Genomic DNA, 22,717 nt, shown 5'->3' with positions numbered 1-22,717 from the left:
TAACTTAACTAGACTTGTCTTACTAACCCACAGGATTTAATTGGACTTGCCTTATAGGCTTATTTGACTTAACTATACTTATCTTACTGACTTACATGATTTAATTGGACTTGCCTTATAAGCTTATTTGACTTAACTAGACTTGCCTTAAATGCTCATATGATTTAACTAGACTTGTCCTAATAGCTTACATCATGAATTAAATAAAAGATAAATAACCTCGATCCATTAAGTCCAATATCATGCTTATGTGACTCAACCCGACCCGGTTCGTATTAAGGAGCAAATTTGGCAACATCTTGTAGCGTCATTATCCCCTCATATACGGTGGTGGTGTCATCACGGATGGACACACCTGACCAACACCCGTTCCAGACATCTTCGCAATGGATGCCAGACTTCTCCATCTTATCACTGATTACACCCCAAACGGTGTTGTCAAAGTGGTTAGGTTCGCGGATCTCGGTGTACGCCTGCAGCATGCATGAACAATTAATAGATCATTAGTTCTGTAAATGGTTTTGCTCACTCGGCCCTTGATTGTACTGCGTGTCTGAATGATTATAAAATATTATAGTTTGGCCTCTTCATGAGTACGAATAGTACTTACTTTGCATGAATAAATTATTCTATTCAACGGGTTGTCCCAAGCCAACATCCAGTAACAATGATCCCCAGCTTGGTTCATGTCGCGGTACACTACAGCTGCACTTGAGCCAGATGCTGCTCCGGCAACTTTCCCGTGTAGAAACGCACCCCACTGGCCATTCTCTATCTTGTGTGGTATGGGGAGTACAAAATGTGGTCAAAATAATCATGGCTTGTGATATACGTTAGAGGGTCCCCAGTGGCATTGTATATAAGGCATAGCGTAGCGACCCCATTGCCATACCTCTCTTTTAGCTGCTCCACGAATTGATGAGCATTCACATCCTTACTCTCTGCATTTTTCATATCCAGAGCAACTTTAGCCCTGTCTTTGTGTGTTATCGTCTTTCCCACGTACTCGCTCATTCTTTCTAATGTTTCGGTGGTGACAGGGATTCCAAATGCGTTGTATGCCATCGATTTTATATATCAATTCCTACAAATGCAAATAAATATGAGTGTTGATTATAAGTTATTATTGTTACATAACATCGCTAAAGCTGAAAAATATAATCAAAGAGATGTGATAGGAGAAATTAAATAGAAATTGATATCTAGCAAATATTGCTCTAAGGAGATAGAACGATACCTCACAAGACTTTCAATTTTTCACACAAGCACGGCTTTGCTAACACATATATATATAGAACTTTTTCAGACTCAAAGAGCATATAATATCTATTAAGAAATTTTATATTTAACATTATTTTAATGAATTTATAACACTAGATATACTGATATACATCCTTATTTAATTATTTATATCTATTTGTGAACATACTAAACCTTAGCGACCGTATCAATCAAGATAAAATAAAAACATTGGTGTTTATATAGATATTCATTTGTGAATGCATTAAACCCAAGCGATCTTATCAATCAAGACAAAATAAAAACACTAGTGCTGGCCCACGGGGTGGGCTAGGTCGCACTGAGCCCTCGGGCTAGGCCGCACCCAACCCGACTCAGCTTTCCGATCTGCTACACTCAGCTCGACCGCCTCCCTTCTTCTTTACCTCGACCGAAAGGAGGGAAGAAGGCTGGCTGCCGACAAACCTGGTCGCTGGCAACCCGACCGACCGTATTGACACTCTCCCCTCGGCAAGAAGAACCCAGTCGATGGGAAGCCGAGCCGCCAGAGGTGGTCGGCGGAGAGCACCCACCTCGCCTTGGCCGCCGGCCAAGGCGAGGTGCAACCCGATGGCATAGGCCACGAGGGCGCCGAAGGAAGCCACTAGGGGCATCCTTGTGAAAAAGGGAAGCTCACCGGACCGACGCAGCAAGGCACGAACCCGCTGACCGGCTAGATCCGGCGAGACTGAGAGGGGAAAGTTTTGGAGAAGAAAAACTCAAAAATAATTAATTAATTATAGATCTAACTTATCGAGAGAGTGAGGCAGCTCCGGTGCTTCGATCCACAGGGACGGCGATTCCGGTGGCACTCTAGAAAATGATAAGCATTGCTATTAGAAGCATAACAAATAAAAGCACATTTTGTGGTTCTTACGTTGCGGTGGTCGTCGGATGGTGGCGAACAGCCAAAGGCGGTAGTAGACAGTTGTATAGTAGGGTGGCTCATGGTGGTGGACGGTGGCTAGGGTTTGGAACAATGGTTCTGCAGTTAAGATCTACTCCTACGAAGCTAACGACGATCTAACGACTACGATAAAAGATAAATGCGAGATAAAGAAAATAACTGAACTCAATATCATTCCATAATAATAATCAACTCATGACCACTTTTATTTATAAGAGTAAAGTCCTAATGGATCGGATCCACATGTTGATTATCCATTTTATTCGAAATTCAAAATAATAATGAAGTCTAACTAAATTACCCGACTTGACTCGACTGACTTAACCCACGAATTCGTATCTAGTTCGTAATAGTGGACATCAGAGCCAAGTTTCGATCCTAGGACCTGTGTCTTATGGGGCATAGGATCTAGAATGTAAGAAAATTATAATATTTTTATGTGTTGTATCCTCATTAGTTACGAATCCAATGGTTTTGGTTTCACATGATTCCGAGGTAGAAGTGAAAAGATAAAAATAAAACAATGGAGGAAGATCATAATCGGATAAATTGGTAATTATCTAACATTGCGACGGTTGTAGGAGAGTGGCGGATGACTAAAGGTGGTGGTGGACGGCTGTAAGGTAGGTGGCTCGTGGAGGAAGGTGATGGCTAGGGTTTAGAAGTTTGGAAGGGTTCTATGGCTAAGGTCTTCTCCTATAAAAATAAAGACTATTTGACAGCTATGATAAAACGGTAAATATGATAATAATAAATTAACTAAACTGAATATTTTCTCAATGCTTGAATAATTAAACAAAGGAGTCTATCCCCTCTATATATATTGGTTGGGTACAATGAATTCTACTAAAACTAGTCATAAAGGCTTACAAAACTCGAACTAGGATTTGCCCTAAAGGTTTACTTAACATAATTGGACTTGCCTTATAGGCTTATTTGACTTAACTAGACTTGTCTTATAGGCTTAATTAGAGTTTGGCCTCTTCTATTTCCAAATTAAGACAAAACAAAATTCACTTAAAATAGAATTTGAAGTGCCTTTCGTAAGATAAGTGATAAAATCTGGACTAAATTTCATTTCTTGTCTAATTCTTTTATATTTTCTTATTTCCACATCTTCAAAACAATTTTCAAAAGAATCATGATCTAGAGATTTCCCTTAATTATTTAAATATCTAGAGATTTAGATTCTTTAAATATTTTATCCTCAAAGAATTCGACATCTCTAGATATAATCACAACATTTGTATTCATCTCTAGAAAATGATAAGCTTTGTTATTCGAAGCATAACCAATAAAAGCACATTTAGTGGTTCTTACATTGCGGTGGTCGTCGGAAGGTGGCGGACAACCAAAGGCGACAGTGGGCTGCTGTATAATAAGGTGGCGGACAACCAAAGGCGACGGTGGTCGTCGGAAGGTGGCGAACTCCAATGGTTTTGGTTTCACATTATTTCGAGGTCGAAGTGAAAAGATAAAAATAAAACAATGGAGGAAGATTAAAATTGGATAAATTGGTAATTATCTAACATTGCGACGGTCATCGAAGGGTGACAGATGACTAAATGTGGTGGTGAATGGCTATAAAGATAAAGACAATCTAACAGCTACAATAAAATAGTAAATATGATAATAATAAATTAACTAAACTGAATAATTTCTCAATGCTTGGATGATTAAACAAAGGAGTCTAGCCCCTCTATATATATTGGTCGGGTACAATGAGTCATTACTAAAATTAGCCATAAAAGCTTACACAACTCGAACTAGGATTTGCCCTAAAGGCTTACATACATAATTGGACTTGCCTTATAGGCTTATTTGACTTAACTAGACTTGTCTTACTGACCCACATGATTTAATTGGACTTGCCTTATAGGCTTATTTGACTTAACTAGACTTACCTTAAGGGGATTTAACTAGACTTATCTTAATAGCTTACATCATGAATTAAATAAAAGATAAATAAACTCGATCCATTAAATCCAATATCATGCTGATGTGACTTGACCCGACTCGACCCGACCCGGTTCGTATTAAGGAGCAAATTTGGCAACATCTTGTAGCGTCATTATCCCCTCATATACGGTGGTAGTGTCATCACGGATGGACACACCTGACCAACACCCGTTCCAGACATCTTCGCAATGGATGCTAGATTTCTCCATCTTATCACTTATTACACCCCAAACGGTGTTGTCGAAGTGGTTAGGTTCACGGATCTCGGTGTACGCCTGCAACATGCATGAACAATTAATAGATCAATAGTTTTGTAAATGGTTTTGCTCACTCAGCCCTTGATTGTACTGCGTGCCTTAATAGTTATAAAATATTAGAGTTTAGCCTCTTCATGAGTACGAATAGTACTTACTTTGCATGAATAAATGATTCTATTCAACGGGTTGTCCCAAGCCAACATCCAGTCACAATGATCCCCAGCTTGGTTCATGCCACGGTACACTACAGCTGCACTTGAGCCAGATGCTGCTCCAGCAACTTTCCCGTGTAGAAACGCACCCCACTGGCCATTCTCTATCTTGTGTGGGTATGGGGAGTACATAATGTGGCCAAAATAATCATGGCTCGTGATATACGTTAGAGGGTCCCCAGTGGCATTGTATATAAGGCATAGCGTAGCGACCCCATTGCCATATCTCTCTTTTAGCTGCTCCACGAATTGATGAGCATTCACATCCTTACTCTCTGCATTTTTCATATCCAGAGCAACTTTAGCCCTGTCTTTGCGTGTTATCGTCTTTCCCATGTACTCGCTCATTCTTTCCAATGTTTCGGTGGTGACAGGGATTCCAAATGCGTTGTATGCCATCGATTCTATATATCAATTCCTACAAACGCAAATAAATATGAGTGCAGATTATAAGTTATTATTGTTACATAACATCGCTAAAGCTGAAAAATAAAATCAAAGAGATGTGATAGGAGAAATTAAATAGAAAGTGATATCTAGCAAATATTTAAGGAGATAGAACGATACCTCACAAGACTTCTCAATTTTTCACACAAGTATGGCATTGCTAACACATCTATATATAGAACTTTTTCAGACTCAAAGAGCGTACAATATCTATTAGGAAAATTTATATTTAATATTTTTTTAACGAATTTATAGTTTACACTCTATATTTTAATTATATATAATTCGATATATATATTTTAGTAAATGGGTATAGAAATACGTTGATAGAATATTAGTAAAACTATGACAATATCATTAGCAATCACGTTTTGCCGTAAGAGAGGAGAGTGTAAGAAAGAAGAACGGTGGGGAACTAAGTGTATTTTAGTTAGTTAAAATAAATTAATATTTAACATTGACGAAAAGATCGGATGGAAAGGACTTTATAACTACGATATAAAAAGACCATCTACAAAGTTTGCAGACTTTATTCGCTTGCTGCAATTAGATGGAAAGGACCACCCACATACTAGAATTAATAAATAATATTATATGTTGAAAATATTGTGACACTAGATATACTGATATACATCCTTATTTAATTATATATATATATCTATTTGTGAACATATTAAACCTTAGCGACCGTATCAATCAAGATAAAATAAAAACATTCGTGTTTATAAAGATATTCATTTGTGAACGCATTAAACCCAAGCGACCTTATCAATCAAGACAAAAATAAAAATACTGGTGTTGATGTAGATATTCATCCGTGAACACATTATACCTGAGCATTCTTATCGATCGAGAAAAAAAAACTAGTGTTGATGCAGACATTCATTTGTGAACACACTAAACCCGAGCGACCTTATTAGTCAAGTTAAAATAAAAACATTGGTTTTGATGCAGACATTTATTTGTGAACGCTCTAAACCCGAGCAACCTTATCAGTCAAGATAAAATAAAAACATTAGTTTTGATGTAGACATTCATTTGTGAACACACTAAACCAGAGCGACTTTATCAAAAGTCAAAAAAATATATATATAATTTATGATTGAAGATATGATTTGGTGAAAGTTCATCAGCCATCACATACCCAACCTAAGCTACCTTATCAATTAAGATAAAATAAAACACCACCATAGATGGTCGAAGGCATTGAGAGAATTAAAAAAAATTTCTATGCATGGCGTAATGCACCACGGATCTCTGCTTATAAATAACCATGGGATGTTCCTCTGCCTCATTACACATGCACACATCTCATACTCAAATGGATAGAGTTGTTATTCTCAACGATGGCCAGCTTCGCAAGCTTGCTCTTATGATTTACCGCACAGAAGAAGATGCCATATACTCCATCAAATTTGGGTCCGAAAACGAGCTCGCCAAATACCTCGCAGATAGTAGGTCTAACTACGAATCCGTGTTGGGTCTCTTGGATGCTGGCTCTGAAGTGAAACGCAAGTATCAGGATGATAAAGTTAAGGCTCCTATTGCTGATAACATCAATTCTTATATTGTCTACTGCGTAAATAATGCACTCCAAACTATACCAAACTACCTTGTACGAATAAAATATTTAGAAAAGATCAATGAACACATCCAATCTCTTATTAAAGATCTGGATGAGGTGAGACCAACAGCTTGGAACAACGACGACGTCGAACGTCTGGGAATCGAAGCAGCCAAGTGCGGCGATGCTATGTTGAAGTTTACTAAGATGTATAAAAGTAGCTTGTCACACGATTACTCTACATGGGTCAAGAGCACCGGCATGGAGTTTCATGAGCTAGTGGAGAGGTACGTACTCCAGTTCATAGATCTTATGTTTTCATCTAGGTTTTGTTATGTTGAAATTAGATTGGATATTGTTTTTGACCTAGCAAGATATTTGCATATTTCTCTCTCAATACTTTATCATATGCTTTAGTTTTGTTATATACCCCTTTAGATTATTGTTAAAAAAAATGAAATATACCTATACCTAGAAAAAGCACATAGATCAAAATTAGCTTGGGAAAATGAAATACTTTATCATATGTTTTTAAGAACGTCAACCACAAGACAAGGCAATAATTAGTTGTTGTAGCTCAACCTTAGTGACTCTTGAAGCAATCTCAATTGCCTTTTTACTCTTACGAGAAAAATGCTTTGGGAAAACCCCGTCCGAACGGAAACTCTTCTTATACAATTCAAATAATATTATGAATATGATGTTTGAATGGTGCACGAATTGTCCAGTTACCAGGTAGAGATGGGATTGAAAGGAGCGTTTGAGGAGCTGGAAGATGTACAAAAGCTAAAGGTAATGAGTGATATGATTGAGGATTAATGTCTTGCATAAATTTTGATGTACGGCTTTTGTTGATCACCTCATTTTCATCACTATGCATTAAAAATGAGGTAGATAATTTGAGTTTACCCGTTGTTAGTTGTTATCTCAATAATGTTACTTTAAAAAGCTTAAGCTTACGTGTCTAGAATGGTGATTTTGGATTATTTACGCTCTTAACATCTCTAGCTCATATTTGAGGTAAACGAGCAACCTTGAGTAGACATGATTATTAGGCCTGACCTGTCCAAACCACCCGGTTGTAATCGGGCTAAGCCCCCCTCCTGAGCCTGATTTAGGCTCGGCCCAACCTGAGCCTAAGATAGTAGTGGGCGGTATTGGCTAAGCTTTTGCCCGTCTGAAAGCCTGATCCACTACTCTCATCTGTAGCCCAACGCATAATATATGCATATTTCTATAATTTTCTTAGTCTCAAAATAGATATCTAGTAAACTATATATCAATATATAAGTATGTTACCATAAAAGATAACTAAAATATCCCATTAAACTCAGCCCAATAAGATATAGTATTTTTAATATTTAACCTATTATGTTAAACCCATTATATCCAATCCAAGCCTAATATCTAATGAGCTAATGGACAATAATAGACTAGAATATTTTAGCCCGGCCCGAACTAGGCCTGCTCACCCGATAATCACGTGTAACCTCCAGTGAGCTGGGCCTGGCTGATCAGCTCCCCTCAACTTGATAAGGACTTTTTCTAAGGTAAATCCTTAGGCCCCTCTCTCATGGAACCTCACCGCCCTTATTCATGGCGCTTTTGATCTCTTCTATGTTTTAAATATGTTGCAATATATCTATTTGCATTGATAGATAACTGACAAGTATCTTTCACGTTAATGCATGCATGTAGGTGTACGATAGAATCCTCCAGGTATCAGGACTAGGAAGTATCGAAGTGGACGACGTGAAAACCATCATACGAGGCGCGGGCAAACTCGTCCTCCTCTACAAAGCGGGCACACTGGTGTGGGATGTCTTCTCGGTTGAGCATGGCTTCCAAATTGCAACTCGTGACGCAGTGGTGGATGTAGCGTCGTACGTCGGTGGTGCGCTGGTCGGGAGAGTTGTCACTGCCGCCTTGACTAGCGGAGCATTGGAAGGCATTGAGGCATCTGCTATGTTTGTGCTCTTGGCCGGGACAATGTCTAGCATAATAGGGAGCTTTCTCATTGGAGCATTTGTTGGGTGTTTGCTTGATTTCTTCATCAATTCTGGGGGGAAGGACACATTCAGCACGGATGGGCATGTATGTTATGTGGCACCCATGCCTGATGGGGTTTCTCTTGCACGTCAAATTGCATATGAAGACAATCCTCCAAAACCTTAGTAAGATTTTTGATGTGAACTCAATCAGGTCGAATCACATCATAAGGATATTGGGCTCAATAGATTGAGTCTATCTGTATTTTAATTAATTGATCATGATGTAAACCCTTAGAGTAAGTCTAGTTAAGTCAAGTAAGCCCATAAAATAAGTTTAAATAGGTCAAATAAGCCCTTAAGATAAGTTAAGTCAAGTAAGTATTTAAGACAAATCCTAATTTGAGTCGTGTAAGCTTTTAGAACTATTCCTAGTATGACTCATTGTACAGCGACCTCTATCTATAGAGGGATCTTTTATTTAATCGAAGCATCCAATAAAGAATAAATAATTATGTTTTAACCTTAGACTATTATAAGAGTAAGAGTAAGATAATTTAGTCATAGCCGTTTATTTTTCTAAAAGTACATCTAACTTAGAATCCTAATTCTACCTCTAAATCTTACCCACCATCTTTGTCCACAAGCCACCCTACCTTACGGTTGTCTCTCACCACCCTCGGCCGACCGCCACCCTCCAACGACCACTTTTAGATAATTATCAACCTTTCCAGTTCTAACATTCTTCCACTATTTTAATTTTATCTTTTCACTTCGATATTGAGATCATGTGAAACTAACACATTAGATCCGTGACTTTCACGCTTCCTTTTATAAAAGTATCATAATTTTCTTACATTCAAATTGTTCCAGATTTAATTTATAATAATTTTGTTTGCATAAAATGACATTAAAGTTAATGATGGTAGATATATGAGCTACTGTGATTTAACAACAAGGGTAACGTACTCATCATAGATATAAACGATAAGAGATATGAAATCATCTCTTTTTATAGTTTACAATTGGAAAAATTATATTTTATCCTTTATAGCTAGGCTAAAATCTGACATAAATCTTGGAGTTATATTGGTGTCACTTAATCTGTATGCAGTTATAATCTTCTTTTTTTATATTTGTAATTTTAAAACCTAAATTAAGAAAATATGAGACAAGAGAAGCATAACACAAAATGATCTTTATTTTTTTTAAAAGGGAATAATTTTCTAAGTAGTTGTTATAAAACAAAACTTGCGTAAACCTGCCCAAGTGAATAGGTTATGTAAAAATTTTGATTGCAACTTCCATCGGTGATAAGGGAATACGAGTAATAACAAGAAATATAGTTACAAATTTACCCTCTTCACTTTTCAAAGCAACGGATATCTTTACAAAATAATAAATATAATATCTCACTATAAACAAATAAATAATATTATAAAATATGACTAAAAACTACTAGGTTGCAAGAGAAGGATAGAGAGGAAGGTACGCCGCTCCTTAGGGTCAAGAGGTACGACTAGTCGAGGAGATGGTTAGCAATGATGGGTCATAGCAAGACCTAGGTCAACCAAGCTTGGAGGAAGGAGAAGAGAAAGAAGAAGAAGAGTCCAAGTTCCTTTGATTAATTAATAATGAAAAGAAGCTGCCTTTCCACATATTTAGAGGCCAACTAATTATTCAAAATCCTAGAAAAATCTTATTAGGACTCAATTTTCCCATCGCGCATTCGAACGCATCCCGATCACGTTCGAACGCCCCAAATAGGTCTCAGGATTTGCTAACACAAATCAGGCGTTCAAACGCCCCAATACAAGTCTCTAGATTTGCGAATGCGAATCAAGCATTCGAATGCCAATAATTTGTTTTCGAACTCACTTGTTAGAAACTATCTTATTTCCCTAAACATCTAGTAAGCAATTAACAATACTTCAAGGTCTAAAAATGAAATACAATGCATAATTAAGAAAAAGCTAAAAATTAAGATAACAAGGGACGCTAATAAACCATCACAACCCACTACGCTTTCCCCACCTTGTCCTCAAGATGTGAAGTCTAGTGTGGATGTGGCGTCGTATGCTTCCAAATAATAGCACGCAATGCGATGGTGGATGTGGCATCCTACAGTGAGGCGTTGCTACAATGAGTCGTCATAGTTTTCTTATAGGAGCATTTGTGGGGTTCTTGTTTGATCTCTTCATCAATTTTTAGGATCATGACATATTTAGCACTGATGGGCATACATGTTATGTGGCATCCATGCCTGATGGAGTCCTTCCTGCACGTCAAATTGTTTGTTTGGGGGTATTTCTACGTAAAAACTTTTGTGCTTGCAATTGTCTTTTTCACACTTCATTTTTAGCATATTATTATCAATAGCGTGAGATAGATCCTATCTCCGAAGGTGTTTCTTATATTTTTTACTCTCAAAGTGTAGATCCCATCATCAAATAATACCTGCTAATATATCCATGCTTACATAATCCAACACCAAATAAATCATAATATCAACCAAATAAAACCGTTAACATATGAATATCTAAGTCTACAATAATATACACTAGACCACTACATAATCTGGCAGGACCCACACAGGCTATGACAAACTATCAAGATATAATAAACAACGATACAACTCAATTTTTATACAAATTATCATCTATACCGTCTCGCACCTATAGCTCACTTCATCAATCTAATATATCTTCTCGGGATATCTGAGGGGGTTAGAAAAAAAAATAAAGAGAGTCATAAGCAAAAGACTCAGTGAATATATCTTACCCTAAATTAGTGATGTCAAACAGAGAATAAATCATGTACTGGATAATATGAATTAGAAAGAGCATTATGTCATGAATGAGTATATGAATGTATCATCAATAATATATAAATGAAAAGTAGATAATATGTCATAACTAGTAAAAGTATGCAATCATCGATAATGAATAAATAAATCACCATGTCATACTATCATCATAACTCTCTCTCAAATATGACACATGATGCATGCCAACCATGATCATACTATTGTATCAAATGCAACCATATATGATATATATTGACCACTCGATAATCAAGTAATCAGATTATAAAAAATTCATATATATTTTTCAACATCACAGTCATCAATATCAGCTCTATATGTCATCATCATACTAGACTATGACCATGCTATTGTATCAAATACAACCATATATAATATATATTGACCACTCGATAATCAGGTAATCAGATGATAAAAAATCATATGCATTTTTTAATATCTCAGTCATCAATATCAGCTCTATATGTCATCATCATACTAGACCACGATGCACAGTTAACACCCGGTACTCGGTCTCAATATCATGCCGGAAGGTTCAAAGCATACTCTTCTACCCACAAGAAGTATCTTAAATATAACCATACTCTGTCACCCACTAGGGTATCAATATCCATCCAAACTGGGCAGCATTCGAGCTGATAGAAACCTCATGAGGATAACTCGCCATATATGCCCTAGCGAATGACATGTGTCCGAATATCTGTTGCACACACAGACTAACGACCTCAGACGTAAGGCCACAGGATTGCGATTATGTCGACCGACCAATCATCCACTAAGTGCGCCCTAACCCTCGCGCCTACTCGGGTATCCTCATGCTTTCTATCAACTATCCTATCAATCATATTTTTTGCTGGCCTTCTAAATGACAGATCATATGCATATATCCAGTATAATAACAAGTCAATGCATAACATGATTTTAGGTGGAACAGGAATCAAGAGAAAAATGATGTAATATAGTCTCTAATCATTTAGTCAGCACATGCATACCCATGCTAATCTATCATATTCATACTCATGCTACAAATCGACTGGACATAAAATTATAATAGTATAGTCATCTCTAATCAACTCTATTTATCATTATGATACTCATATCCAAGATCAACCTAATCACATGCATGATAAAAATTTGCTCAATTATAATCATTTCTAGATAAAGTCATATAATCATGCTGGAGGTCAAACAAGAATATATATAATATATAATATAACCTAATTTGAGAAAGGCGTCTAGGTGATAAGACTACTCACTTCTAATCAGAAGACCCGAACCACGTATCCCTCACATCCATTAATCAAACGTCAACTCATCGACAGGGTCCACGAGGTCTCACATAAGAGGGTTCGGGATCTTAAAATATTTAAATAGCATAAAGTTAGTCGTTTATCTAATTAAAATTAATTTAAGTAAAATATAAAGGTTTATTAGATTTAGAATTACTTCTTTTTATTTTTTATTACATAACTAGATCTATATTATAGATACGATTCAAGCACTATAATTATACTATTATCATAAAATGCTAGTTATAACATAAGGAGAAATGTTTGTTTCTTTTTATTTAAAAATATTCTAAATATATAATTATAAAGTAAAAGCTAAATAATTATAAATAAGATATAAGTATAGATAAGATCTATTTTATAATAAATTTTATAATTCTTACTCTATCTTGATTAATAAAAAATTATATAGTATTTACTTAATTATGCAAAATAATAAATAAATAAATAAGACTAGTATCTTATTCTACACACAATAGTATACAATAAATTGTTAAAATTACTTAAAATGCATATAATATGAATATTAGTACATAAATCTAATATAAATAAATAAATAAATAAAAGTATTACCTATATTTATGCTTAATAGTCATAACCTAATTAATCATTAATTAAACTAATTATAATTAATAATCATAATTCACTCTTGCTACAAATAAATATATCATCCATTATATAAGCCTATGGTCACAATGTCATTTTCATTCATCTTATAATAGATGCATTTGTCTGTCTCATTTGATCAGAATTCTACGGTTAAGATCTACTCCTACGAAGATAGTGACAATCTAACGAATATGATAAAAGATTAGGGCGAGATAAATAAAAAAAATAAACTCTATATCATTCCATGATAATAATCAACTCATGACCACTCTTATTTATAAGAGTAAAGTCCCCGTGGATTGGATTCACATGCGAGGTATCTACTTTATTTGAAATTTAAATCTAACAAAATAACTTGACTTGACTCAACTGACTTAACCCACGTGTTCGTATCTAGTTTGTAATAGTGGCATTAGACCTAAGTTTCGATCTCGGTACCTGTGTGTTATGGGCCTAGGATCTAGAATGTAAGGAAATTATACTATTTTTATGGTTTGTATCCTCATTGAGTCCAATGGAGGGAGATCAGAATGGGATAAATTGGTAATTATCTAATATTGCGATGGTCGTCAGAGGGTGGCAGATGACTAAAGGTGGTGGTGGATGGCCATAAGGTAGGTGGCTTGTGACGGAAAGTAGTGGCTAAAGTTTGAAAGTTTGGAAGAGTTCTACGGTTAAAATCTACTACTATAAAGATAAAGATCATCTGACAGCTACGATAAAATGGTAAATATGATAATAATAAATTAACTAGACTGAGTAATTTCTCAATGCTTGAATGATTAAACAAAAGAGTCTATCCTTTTTATATATATTGGTCGAGTACAATGAGTCCTACTAGAACTAGCCATACGGCTTACACAACTCAAACTAGGATTTACCAAAAAAACTTATATGACATAATTTGACTTGCCTTATAGACTTATTTTACTTAACTAGACTTGTCTTACTAACTCACATAATTTAATTGGACTTGCCTTATAGGCTTATTTGACTTAATTAGACTTGCTTTAAGGGCTCACATGACTTAATTAGACTTGTCTTAATAGCTTACATCATGATTTTAAAAAAAGATAAATAAACTCGATCCATTGAGTCCAATATCATGATGATGTGACTCGACCCAACCCGGTTCATATTAGGGAGCAAATTTGGCAACATCTTGTAGCGTCATTATTCCCTCGTATACAGTGGTGGTGTCATCACCGATCGACACACCTGACCAACACCCGTTCCAGACATCTTCGCAATGGATGCCAGATCTCTCCATCTTATCACTGATTACACCCCAAACGGTGTTGTCGAAGTGGTTAGGTTCACGGATCTCGGTGTACGCCTGCAACTTGCATGAACAATTAATAGATCATTTGTTTTGTAAATGGTTTTGCTCACTCGGCCCTTGATTGTATTGTATTGCATACCTTAATAGTTATAAAATATTAGAGTTTGGCCTCTTCATGAGTACCAATAGTACTTACCTTGCATGAATAAATGATTCTATTCCACGGGTTGTCCCAAGCGAGCATCCAGTCACAATAATCCCCTGCTTGGTTCATGCCGCGGTACACTACAGCTGCATTTGAGCCAGATGTTGCTCCGGCAACTTTCCCGTGTAGAAACGCACCCCACTGGCCATTCTCTATCTTGTATGGGTATGGGGAGTACCAAATGTGGCCAAAATAATCATGGCTCGTGATATACGTTAGAGGGTCCCCAGTGGCATTGTATATAACGCATAGCGTAGCGACCCCATTGCCATACCTCTCTTTTAGCTGCTCCACAAATTGACGAGCATTCACATCCTTACTCTCTGCATTTTTCATATCGAGAGCAACTTTAGCCCTGTCTTTGCGTGTTATTGTCTTTCCAATGTACTCGCTCATTCTTTCCAATGTTTTAGTGGTGACAGGGGTTCCAAATACGTTGTATGCCATCGATTCTATAGATCAATTCCTACAAACGCAAATAAATATGAGTGTTGATTATAAGTTATTATTGTTACGTAACATCGCTAAAGCTGACCAACTATATAACCTTATATAATTGTTTGAAACCGAATAATTTAGCCCCGAATGTATTGCTGATCTTCTTTCCTTCTTCTATTTCCAGATTTCATCGTACAACATAATACAAATAACTATCAAATTTGTCATTACTTTCTTTTGTCCTGCGCTACTATTTTCTTTTAGTAAGAGAATATATATATATATATATATATGCCTATCGAATAATGTTAATAAGATCATGCAACCAAGTGAATAGAAGCAAGTATTACACAACAATATATGTTTCTAATTATTAGATTAAAGAAGCACTCATATATAATAATCTAAAGGCCATACAAAAGCTAATAGATATTGCACCTCATCATAAACAGTGCGCGTTTATAAAAGTTATATGGATTACTTCCTTGCAAGAAATGACATTCCCTCGTAGGGGGCATTGCAGAGAGAAGAAGCAAATAATAATATCTATATAACTTTTATATACGATGAAAATTAATAATAAACGGTAGGATAATTAAACATAACATGGCAGAAGAAAAGGTGGAAGACTATATATAACAGGAAAAGATCAAATGGAAAAAGAAAGAAGTGAAAAATAAAATCAAAGAGATATGATAGGAGAAAATAGAAAGAGATATGTAGCAAATATTGCTCTAAGGAGATAGAACAATACCTCACAAGAGTTCTCAATTTTTCACACAAGCAGGCTTTGCTAACACATCTATATATAGAACATTTCCAGACTCAAAGAGCGGACAATAGCTATTAGGAAAATTTGTATTTTATACTTTTTTTTAACGAATTTATAGTTCACACTCTATAATTTAATTATTTATAATTTGAGATATATATTTTAGCCAATAGGTATAGAAGTAAGTTGATAGAATATTAGAAAGACTATGACAATATCCTTGGTAATCACGTTTTTGCCCTAAGAGAGGAGAGTGCAAGAGAGAAGAAAAGTGGAAAACTAAGTGTATTTTAGTTATTTTTTTTCAAAAAATATTTAACATTGACGGAAAGACGAGATGGAGAGTGGAAGAGAGAAGAAAGGTGGGAAACTAAGTTTATTTTAGTTATTTTTTTTAAAAAATATTTAACATTGAGGGAAAGACTGGATGGAAAGGACTTTATAACTACTATATAAAAAGACTATCCACACAGTTCGTAGACTTTATTCGCAAGCTGCAATTACTAGATGGAAAGGACCACCCACCTACTAGAATTAATAAATAGTATTATATGTTGAAAATATTGGAACACCAGATATACTGATTTACATCCTCTATATATATATATTTATTTGTGAATATACTAAACCTTAGCGATCTTATCAATCGAGATAAAATAAAAATATTAGTATTTATATAGATATTTATTTGTGAACGTATTAAACCCAGGCGACCTTATAAATCAAGACAAAATAACAATAGTGGTGTTTATATATATATATTTATTTGTGAACACACTATACCTGAGCAATTTTATCAATCGAGAAAATAAAACACTAGTGTTGATGCAGACATTCTTTGGTGAACACACTAAACCCGAATGACCTTATCAATCAAGATAAAATAAAAAAATTGGTTTTGATGCAGATATTCATTTGTGAACACACTAAACCCGAGCGACCTTATCAATCAAGATAAAATAAAAACACTGGTGTTGATGCATACATCCATTTGTGAACACACTAAACTTGAACGACTTTATCAAAAGTAAAAAAAAAAATATAGAATTTATTATTGAAGATATGATTTGTTGAAAGTTCATGAGCCATCACATACCCAACCTAAGTGACCTTATCAATTAAGATAAATAAAACACCACCATAGATGGGCGAAGGCACTGATAGAGTCCATCGACTCGTTGAGAGAATTGATAATTTTTTTCTATGCATAGCTTGATGCACGACCATATATGATCTCTGCTTATAAATAGCCATTAGTTGTTATTCTCAATGATGGCTAGCTTCGCAAGCTTGCTCTTATTATTTACCGCATAGAAGAAGATGCCATATACTCCATCAAATTTGGGTCCGAAAACGAGCTGGCCAAGTACCTCGCGAATAGTAAGTCTAACTGTGATTCCGTGTTGGGTCTCTTGGATGCTCTGAAGTGAAATGCAAGTATCAAGATGACAAAGTTAAGGCTCCTATTGCTAATAACATCAATTCTTACATTATCTACTGCGTAAATAATGCAATCCAAACTGTACCAAACTACCTTGTACGAATGAAATATTTATAAAAGATCAATGAACACATCCAATCTCTTATTAAAGATCTGGATGAGGTGAGACCAAGCTTGGAACAACGACGACGTTGATCGTCTGGGAATCGAAGCAGCCAAGTTCGGCGTTGCTATGCTGAAGTTTACAAAGATGTATAAAAGTAGATTGTCACACGATTACTCCACATGGGTCAAGGGCACCGGCATGGAGTTTCATGAGCTAGTGGAGAGGTACTCCAGTCCATAGATTTTCTATTTTCATCTTGGATTTTGTAATGTTGAACTTAGATTGGACATTGTTTTTAACCTAGCTAGATATTTTGCATATTTCTCTCTCTCAATACTTTATCATATGCTTTAGTTTTGTTATATACCCCTTTAGATTATTGTTCAGAAAAAAAATGAAATGTACCTATACTAAGAAAAAGCACATAGGAAAATTAGCAACCATATGTGGTTTAACCAAAATTTAGGGTACCTCCCTGCAGTGGCGGAGCGAGGGGCCAACCTCTCTTTTGAGCCCACTGTAATTAATTTGTTTCCTATTTTTTAACTCTTTACTTATTTTCAATGAGTGTGCTTATCTAATAACTCACTTGATCGCAGCAAGCGTTCTTTCTCCCTTCAATCCAATCCAATTGAGTGGGGTCTAAATATTAAATATTAAATATTATTTCTTAAATGGGTCCATGGGATAGGTACGTAGTTGGTTTGATAAATCTATCAACTGAGATCATCAATGCAATCATTTAACTATTTAATCACAGGTTGGAAATTTTAATGTTGATTGAAGTCTTTATTTGAATTATTCCAATTAGTTTTTATTTAATCTTATGACTATTAATTTTTGTATGATCATATATTTTTCTTGAGAAAATTACATAAAAATTACTTTAAACTTTTACGCCTATTATTGTTAATATTTTGTTTCTTTTATTGAATGGTAGGGTACGTAGAGATTTCTAGTAATGAAACACATATTTTTAAGAACATCAACTACAAGGCAAGGCAATGATACAATGCTTTATGAAGAAAATAAAAAAAATTACGTTGGGACAACTTTTTTAAGTTTTAGTGGAATTTACGGACATGAGAATTACTTTTATCATTCTAACACTAGCATTGAGAAATTGTGGTCATCTGCCCTACAGATGAGCTTGTGGAGAGTGAAAATAGTTGGAAGTACTTTCAATATTGTTATTACTTGCAATCTTAACGATAGTGTTTTGCTTGACTCCCCCTCAATACATCGCCTCTTGTGCTTGGTTCACAACCTAGATGTCCCTTAAAGTTGTAGCTAAGCTTCGGTGACCCTTGAGGTAATTTCAACTGCCTTTTACAATCTTGTACTAAGTGAGCATGAGATGACTCCAATATCTTCAAGCTTCATGCCTCTCCAAGAGCACACCTCTCTTCTCTCTCTCCAAGAGCACACCTCTCTTCTCTTTAGTATAGCATCATCTAGCCTCGAGAGTTGACAAAACCTTTTTTCAAGTTTCCCTTGTATATGCCCAGAAAGATAGCTTCTAGAAACCCCTAATCAGGACTAATAAGAGCAAGTTAACAAAATTGTTCGAACGAGATCTGGAGCGTTCAAACGGTTTGAGTTCCAGCCAATCGCGTTCCACAAATCTCGTTCGAATGGGTATCGAATGTTCGAAGTCTTTAACTCATCCGTTCAAACATCTTTCCCACATTCAATAACCATTTGTCTCTTGCCGTGTATCACATTTGAATGGAATATTGTTACGGATATTTGTTCGAATGCCTTTTCACTCTTATGAGAAAAATGCTTCATGGGAAAACCTGTAACACCCCATTTATACAAAAAAATGGTGCACACATGCGTGGCATGTGCGCCCCCTGCCTTCTCCCTCCCTCTCTCTTTTCTTTCTTCTTCTCTTCCTTTCCTTCTTTTCTTCTTTTTCTTTCTTCTTCCTTCTCCCTACTCACAGCTGCCATAGCCCCATTTTGGTTTTCGCCGCATTGGAGCATCGTGGAGGCTTGCCGTCAACGCCAATCGATCCACCTGTAAGTGCTCTACCCTCCTCTTGTAGTTAATTTTAGTTAATTTGGACTAGATCACTTGTCATTTCATTTCTCCCCCTTTTGGCCTCATCGGCGTTTTGGCTGGTCGGCAATCTCGGTCGCCACCGTGCCGGTCTGGGAGCTTCACCTCATGAAGCTCTCCCGGTTGCTGCCCTTTTCACCCCTACGCGTGGTTGTGCATCGAGGCTTATCCCGACGGCCTTGTGAGCTATTTTTTGGCTACTGCCATCACCGGCTTCGCTACCCAACAAGTGGGTTAGCTTCCTCTTCGTGAGGAGTCTCCGTGGGGTGCCCACATTTGTACAAACAGTTTGTGTGAGCTCTACGATTAATAAAGGTAGGAATTACGATATAGACCTACCCAAGCTTGTAGTGAACGTTAATAATATATTTAACTAATTAGTGATAAAAATATTATGCTTATGCTTTTTATTTACTTTTCTTATCGAGGTGGACTCCGTACCCTATAAGGATGATCTCATGGCGTAGTTGCAGTTAGTATCAAGAAAGCAGTTCAAGTAAGTAAAACTTTTATAATCTAGGAGTAGTGTAGAGAATGAAATATCTTACCTTATAAAATCATCACATTCATAGCATACATGTGCATATGTTTTTCTTACCATTATTATTGCACGTTATGCATGGTAATTTTATTTTGCTGTTCGGTAAGATTTTGTATATCATGATGTCTACGCATATTTATTGGGCATGATCATATATTTTAGCATGCAAAACATGATAATGATGGGCATTACATTATGTTTCTTGTGTTGTATAATATTATGCCACTTGCACATATGCACGATCATAAAGGGCGTGATTGCTGCATCTCAACAGTACCCGACACCTCCCAAACTAGGGTTAGGGGCGGGCAATACTATGATACTATATATATATCATGATGTCTACGCATATTTATTGGGCATGATCATATATTTTAGCATGCAAAACATGATAATGATGGGCATTACATTATGTTTCTTGTGTTGTATAATATCATGCCACTTGCACATATGCACGATCATAAAGGGCGTGATTGCTGCATCTCAACAGTACCCGACACCTCCCAAACTAGGGTTAGGGGCGGGCAATACTATGATACTATATATATATATATATATATATATAAATTAGGGTCCAAGGATGAGGTCTTAGTTTGTTGATCACAAACAATCAGGTAGCCGTTTTGCGGAGAGATTGGTGATTTATTATCGATCGACAAGAGTCATGGCCGGAGCCGCCGAGTGGCCTCTCACCTTGGCAGGCAGTTGAGACGAGGTGGATTCTCACCGTCGGCTGCCTCTAGCATCTTAGCTTCCCCTCGACTGTCTTTTGTTTGTCTAGAGGAGCGTGTCGGTGGGTCCGCCTTGGTTGCCGGTGGCTGAGTTAGCCGGCAGCCCTCCCCCCTAACCAATTGGTTCTTGCCTGTCGGTGGGTGGTCCCCATCTTCCCCTAGGGTGCCTTCCTCTGCCAATGGGTGTTGGCCTGTCTATCGGCCCTGGCTGTCGGCGGCAGTGGCCTCCAGCAGCCACCCTTCCTCCCTTATTTCGATCGAGGTGAGGAAGGAGAGAGGGGGTGTCTTGGGCTCAGGCTAGGTGTAGCCAACCTGAGTGCTGAGTCAGGCTGGGTGCAGCCTAGCCCGAGTTTCAAGTCCGGCAGGGTGTGACCCAGCCCGGGGCCCACGTGCCGGGCTGGGCTAGATGCGGCCTATCCCGTACTCTAGGTTGTGGTTGGGCTGCATGCAACCCAGGCCAGGTTTGGGGTGAGTGGGGTTGCAGGTCGCCCAACCCATGTATTTTTTTTGGTTAAGGTGGGCTTTGGGCCAATTTTTGGTGGATTTATTTTGGCTTTGTGCTGGCTAAATAGGGTAATTACCATCTGATTATCTGTTTAAATTATTTAAGTTATTTTTAATCATTTTTAGTGCTGGCAACCGTGAGCCTTAATTAATTATTGTTTTTAGTTGATAGTAGTGTTCACTACATTAATTGTTTTATAAATTAATTTTAATGAGTTAGACCATGGCCTGAGACCGTCCGTTACAAATAACACATAATATGAACTAGCTCTAATTGGATATTAATATTTGCTGATTATAATTTTGGGCTAATTCAATTTTATCAAAGAAGTCGGTGGTCAGGGTGTATCTGTATTAATTGCTCATATCAGAGAATTAATACATATAAATGTAGGAAACTGATATTAAGTAAATTGCATTATTTGACGAAGCTTATTAATTAAATATTTCATAATAGCAATTTGGGCAATAATTTGAGGAGAATATATTTATTACGTTTAATAATGCATTAGGTCTTGGTACAGCTATGTGAGCTCTACCTGATTAATAAAGGTAGGAATTACGATATGGACCTACCCAAGCCTGTAGTGAACGTTAATAATATATTTAACTAATTAGTGATAAAAATATTGTGCTTATGCTTTTTATTTACTTTTCTTATCGAGGCGGACTCCGTACCCTATAAGGATGATCTCATGGCGTAGTTGCAGTTAGTATTAAGAAAGCGGTTCAAGTAAGTAAAACTTTTATAATCTAGGAGTAGTGTAGAGAATAAAATATCTTACCTTATAAAATCATCACATTCATAGCATACATGTGCATACGTTTTTCTTACCATTATTATTGCACGTCATGCATGTTAATTTTATTTTGCTGTTCGGTAAGATTTTGTATATCATGATGTCTACGTATATTTATTGGGCATGATCAGATATTTTAGCATGCAAAACATGATAATGATGGGTGTTACATTATGTTTCTTGTGTTGTATAATATAATGCCACTTGCACATATACACGATCATAAAGGGCATGATTGCTGCATCTCAACAATACCCGACACCTCCCTAACTAGGGTTAAGGGCGGGCGATACTATGATACTTATATATATATATATATATATATATATATATATATATATATATATATTAGAGTCCAAGCATAAGGTCTTAGTTTGTTGATCACAAACAATCAGGTAGCCATTTTGCGGGGAGATTGGTGATTTATTATCGATCGACGAGAGTCATACTCTTTAGGGTGTTTAAGATAGAGAGAGAATGGTAGGATGACGTAGACCTA

The 22,717-nt window shown here is 36.4% G+C and overlaps 4 protein-coding genes across 4 annotated transcripts; 1 reads left to right on the top strand and 3 right to left on the bottom strand.

The window, feature by feature from the left end:
• Positions 1–228: 228 nt before the first annotated feature.
• On the bottom strand, positions 229–1,127 carry LOC140785984 (23 kDa jasmonate-induced protein-like). Its single transcript, XM_073134145.1, has 2 exons — positions 784–1,127; positions 229–473 (listed from the first exon to the last, which is right to left on the bottom strand). Exons 1-2 carry the CDS (start codon positions 1,063–1,065, stop codon positions 276–278), a joined length of 480 nt encoding a protein of 159 aa, XP_072990246.1. The 5' UTR covers positions 1,066–1,127; the 3' UTR covers positions 229–275.
• A 2,731-nt stretch (positions 1,128–3,858) lies between these two features.
• LOC140787385 (23 kDa jasmonate-induced protein-like) lies at positions 3,859–5,451 on the bottom strand. The gene is made up of 3 exons (XM_073136283.1): positions 5,181–5,451; positions 4,557–5,031; positions 3,859–4,419 (listed from the first exon to the last, which is right to left on the bottom strand). The coding sequence occupies exons 2-3, from the start codon at positions 5,010–5,012 to the stop codon at positions 4,222–4,224; spliced, it is 654 nt and encodes a 217-aa protein (XP_072992384.1). The 5' UTR covers positions 5,013–5,031; positions 5,181–5,451; the 3' UTR covers positions 3,859–4,221.
• A 798-nt stretch (positions 5,452–6,249) lies between these two features.
• Positions 6,250–9,135, top strand: LOC140787384 (uncharacterized). Its single transcript, XM_073136282.1, has 3 exons — positions 6,250–6,911; positions 7,353–7,416; positions 8,323–9,135. Exons 1-3 carry the CDS (start codon positions 6,334–6,336, stop codon positions 8,797–8,799), a joined length of 1,119 nt encoding a protein of 372 aa, XP_072992383.1. The 5' UTR covers positions 6,250–6,333; the 3' UTR covers positions 8,800–9,135.
• Positions 9,136–14,116: 4,981 nt separating this feature from the next.
• Positions 14,117–16,040, bottom strand: LOC140787043 (23 kDa jasmonate-induced protein-like). Its single transcript, XM_073135792.1, has 3 exons — positions 16,014–16,040; positions 14,813–15,287; positions 14,117–14,670 (listed from the first exon to the last, which is right to left on the bottom strand). Exons 2-3 carry the CDS (start codon positions 15,266–15,268, stop codon positions 14,473–14,475), a joined length of 654 nt encoding a protein of 217 aa, XP_072991893.1. The 5' UTR covers positions 15,269–15,287; positions 16,014–16,040; the 3' UTR covers positions 14,117–14,472.
• Positions 16,041–22,717: the final 6,677 nt, after the last annotated feature.

This window comes from Typha latifolia, chromosome 4 (genome assembly GCF_019914945.1).
Source record: "Typha latifolia isolate L0001 chromosome 4, TyphaL0001v2, whole genome shotgun sequence".
Classification (NCBI taxonomy): Eukaryota; Viridiplantae; Streptophyta; class Magnoliopsida; order Poales; family Typhaceae; genus Typha; species Typha latifolia.
This window is presented reverse-complemented; position numbering and strand designations above follow the sequence as displayed.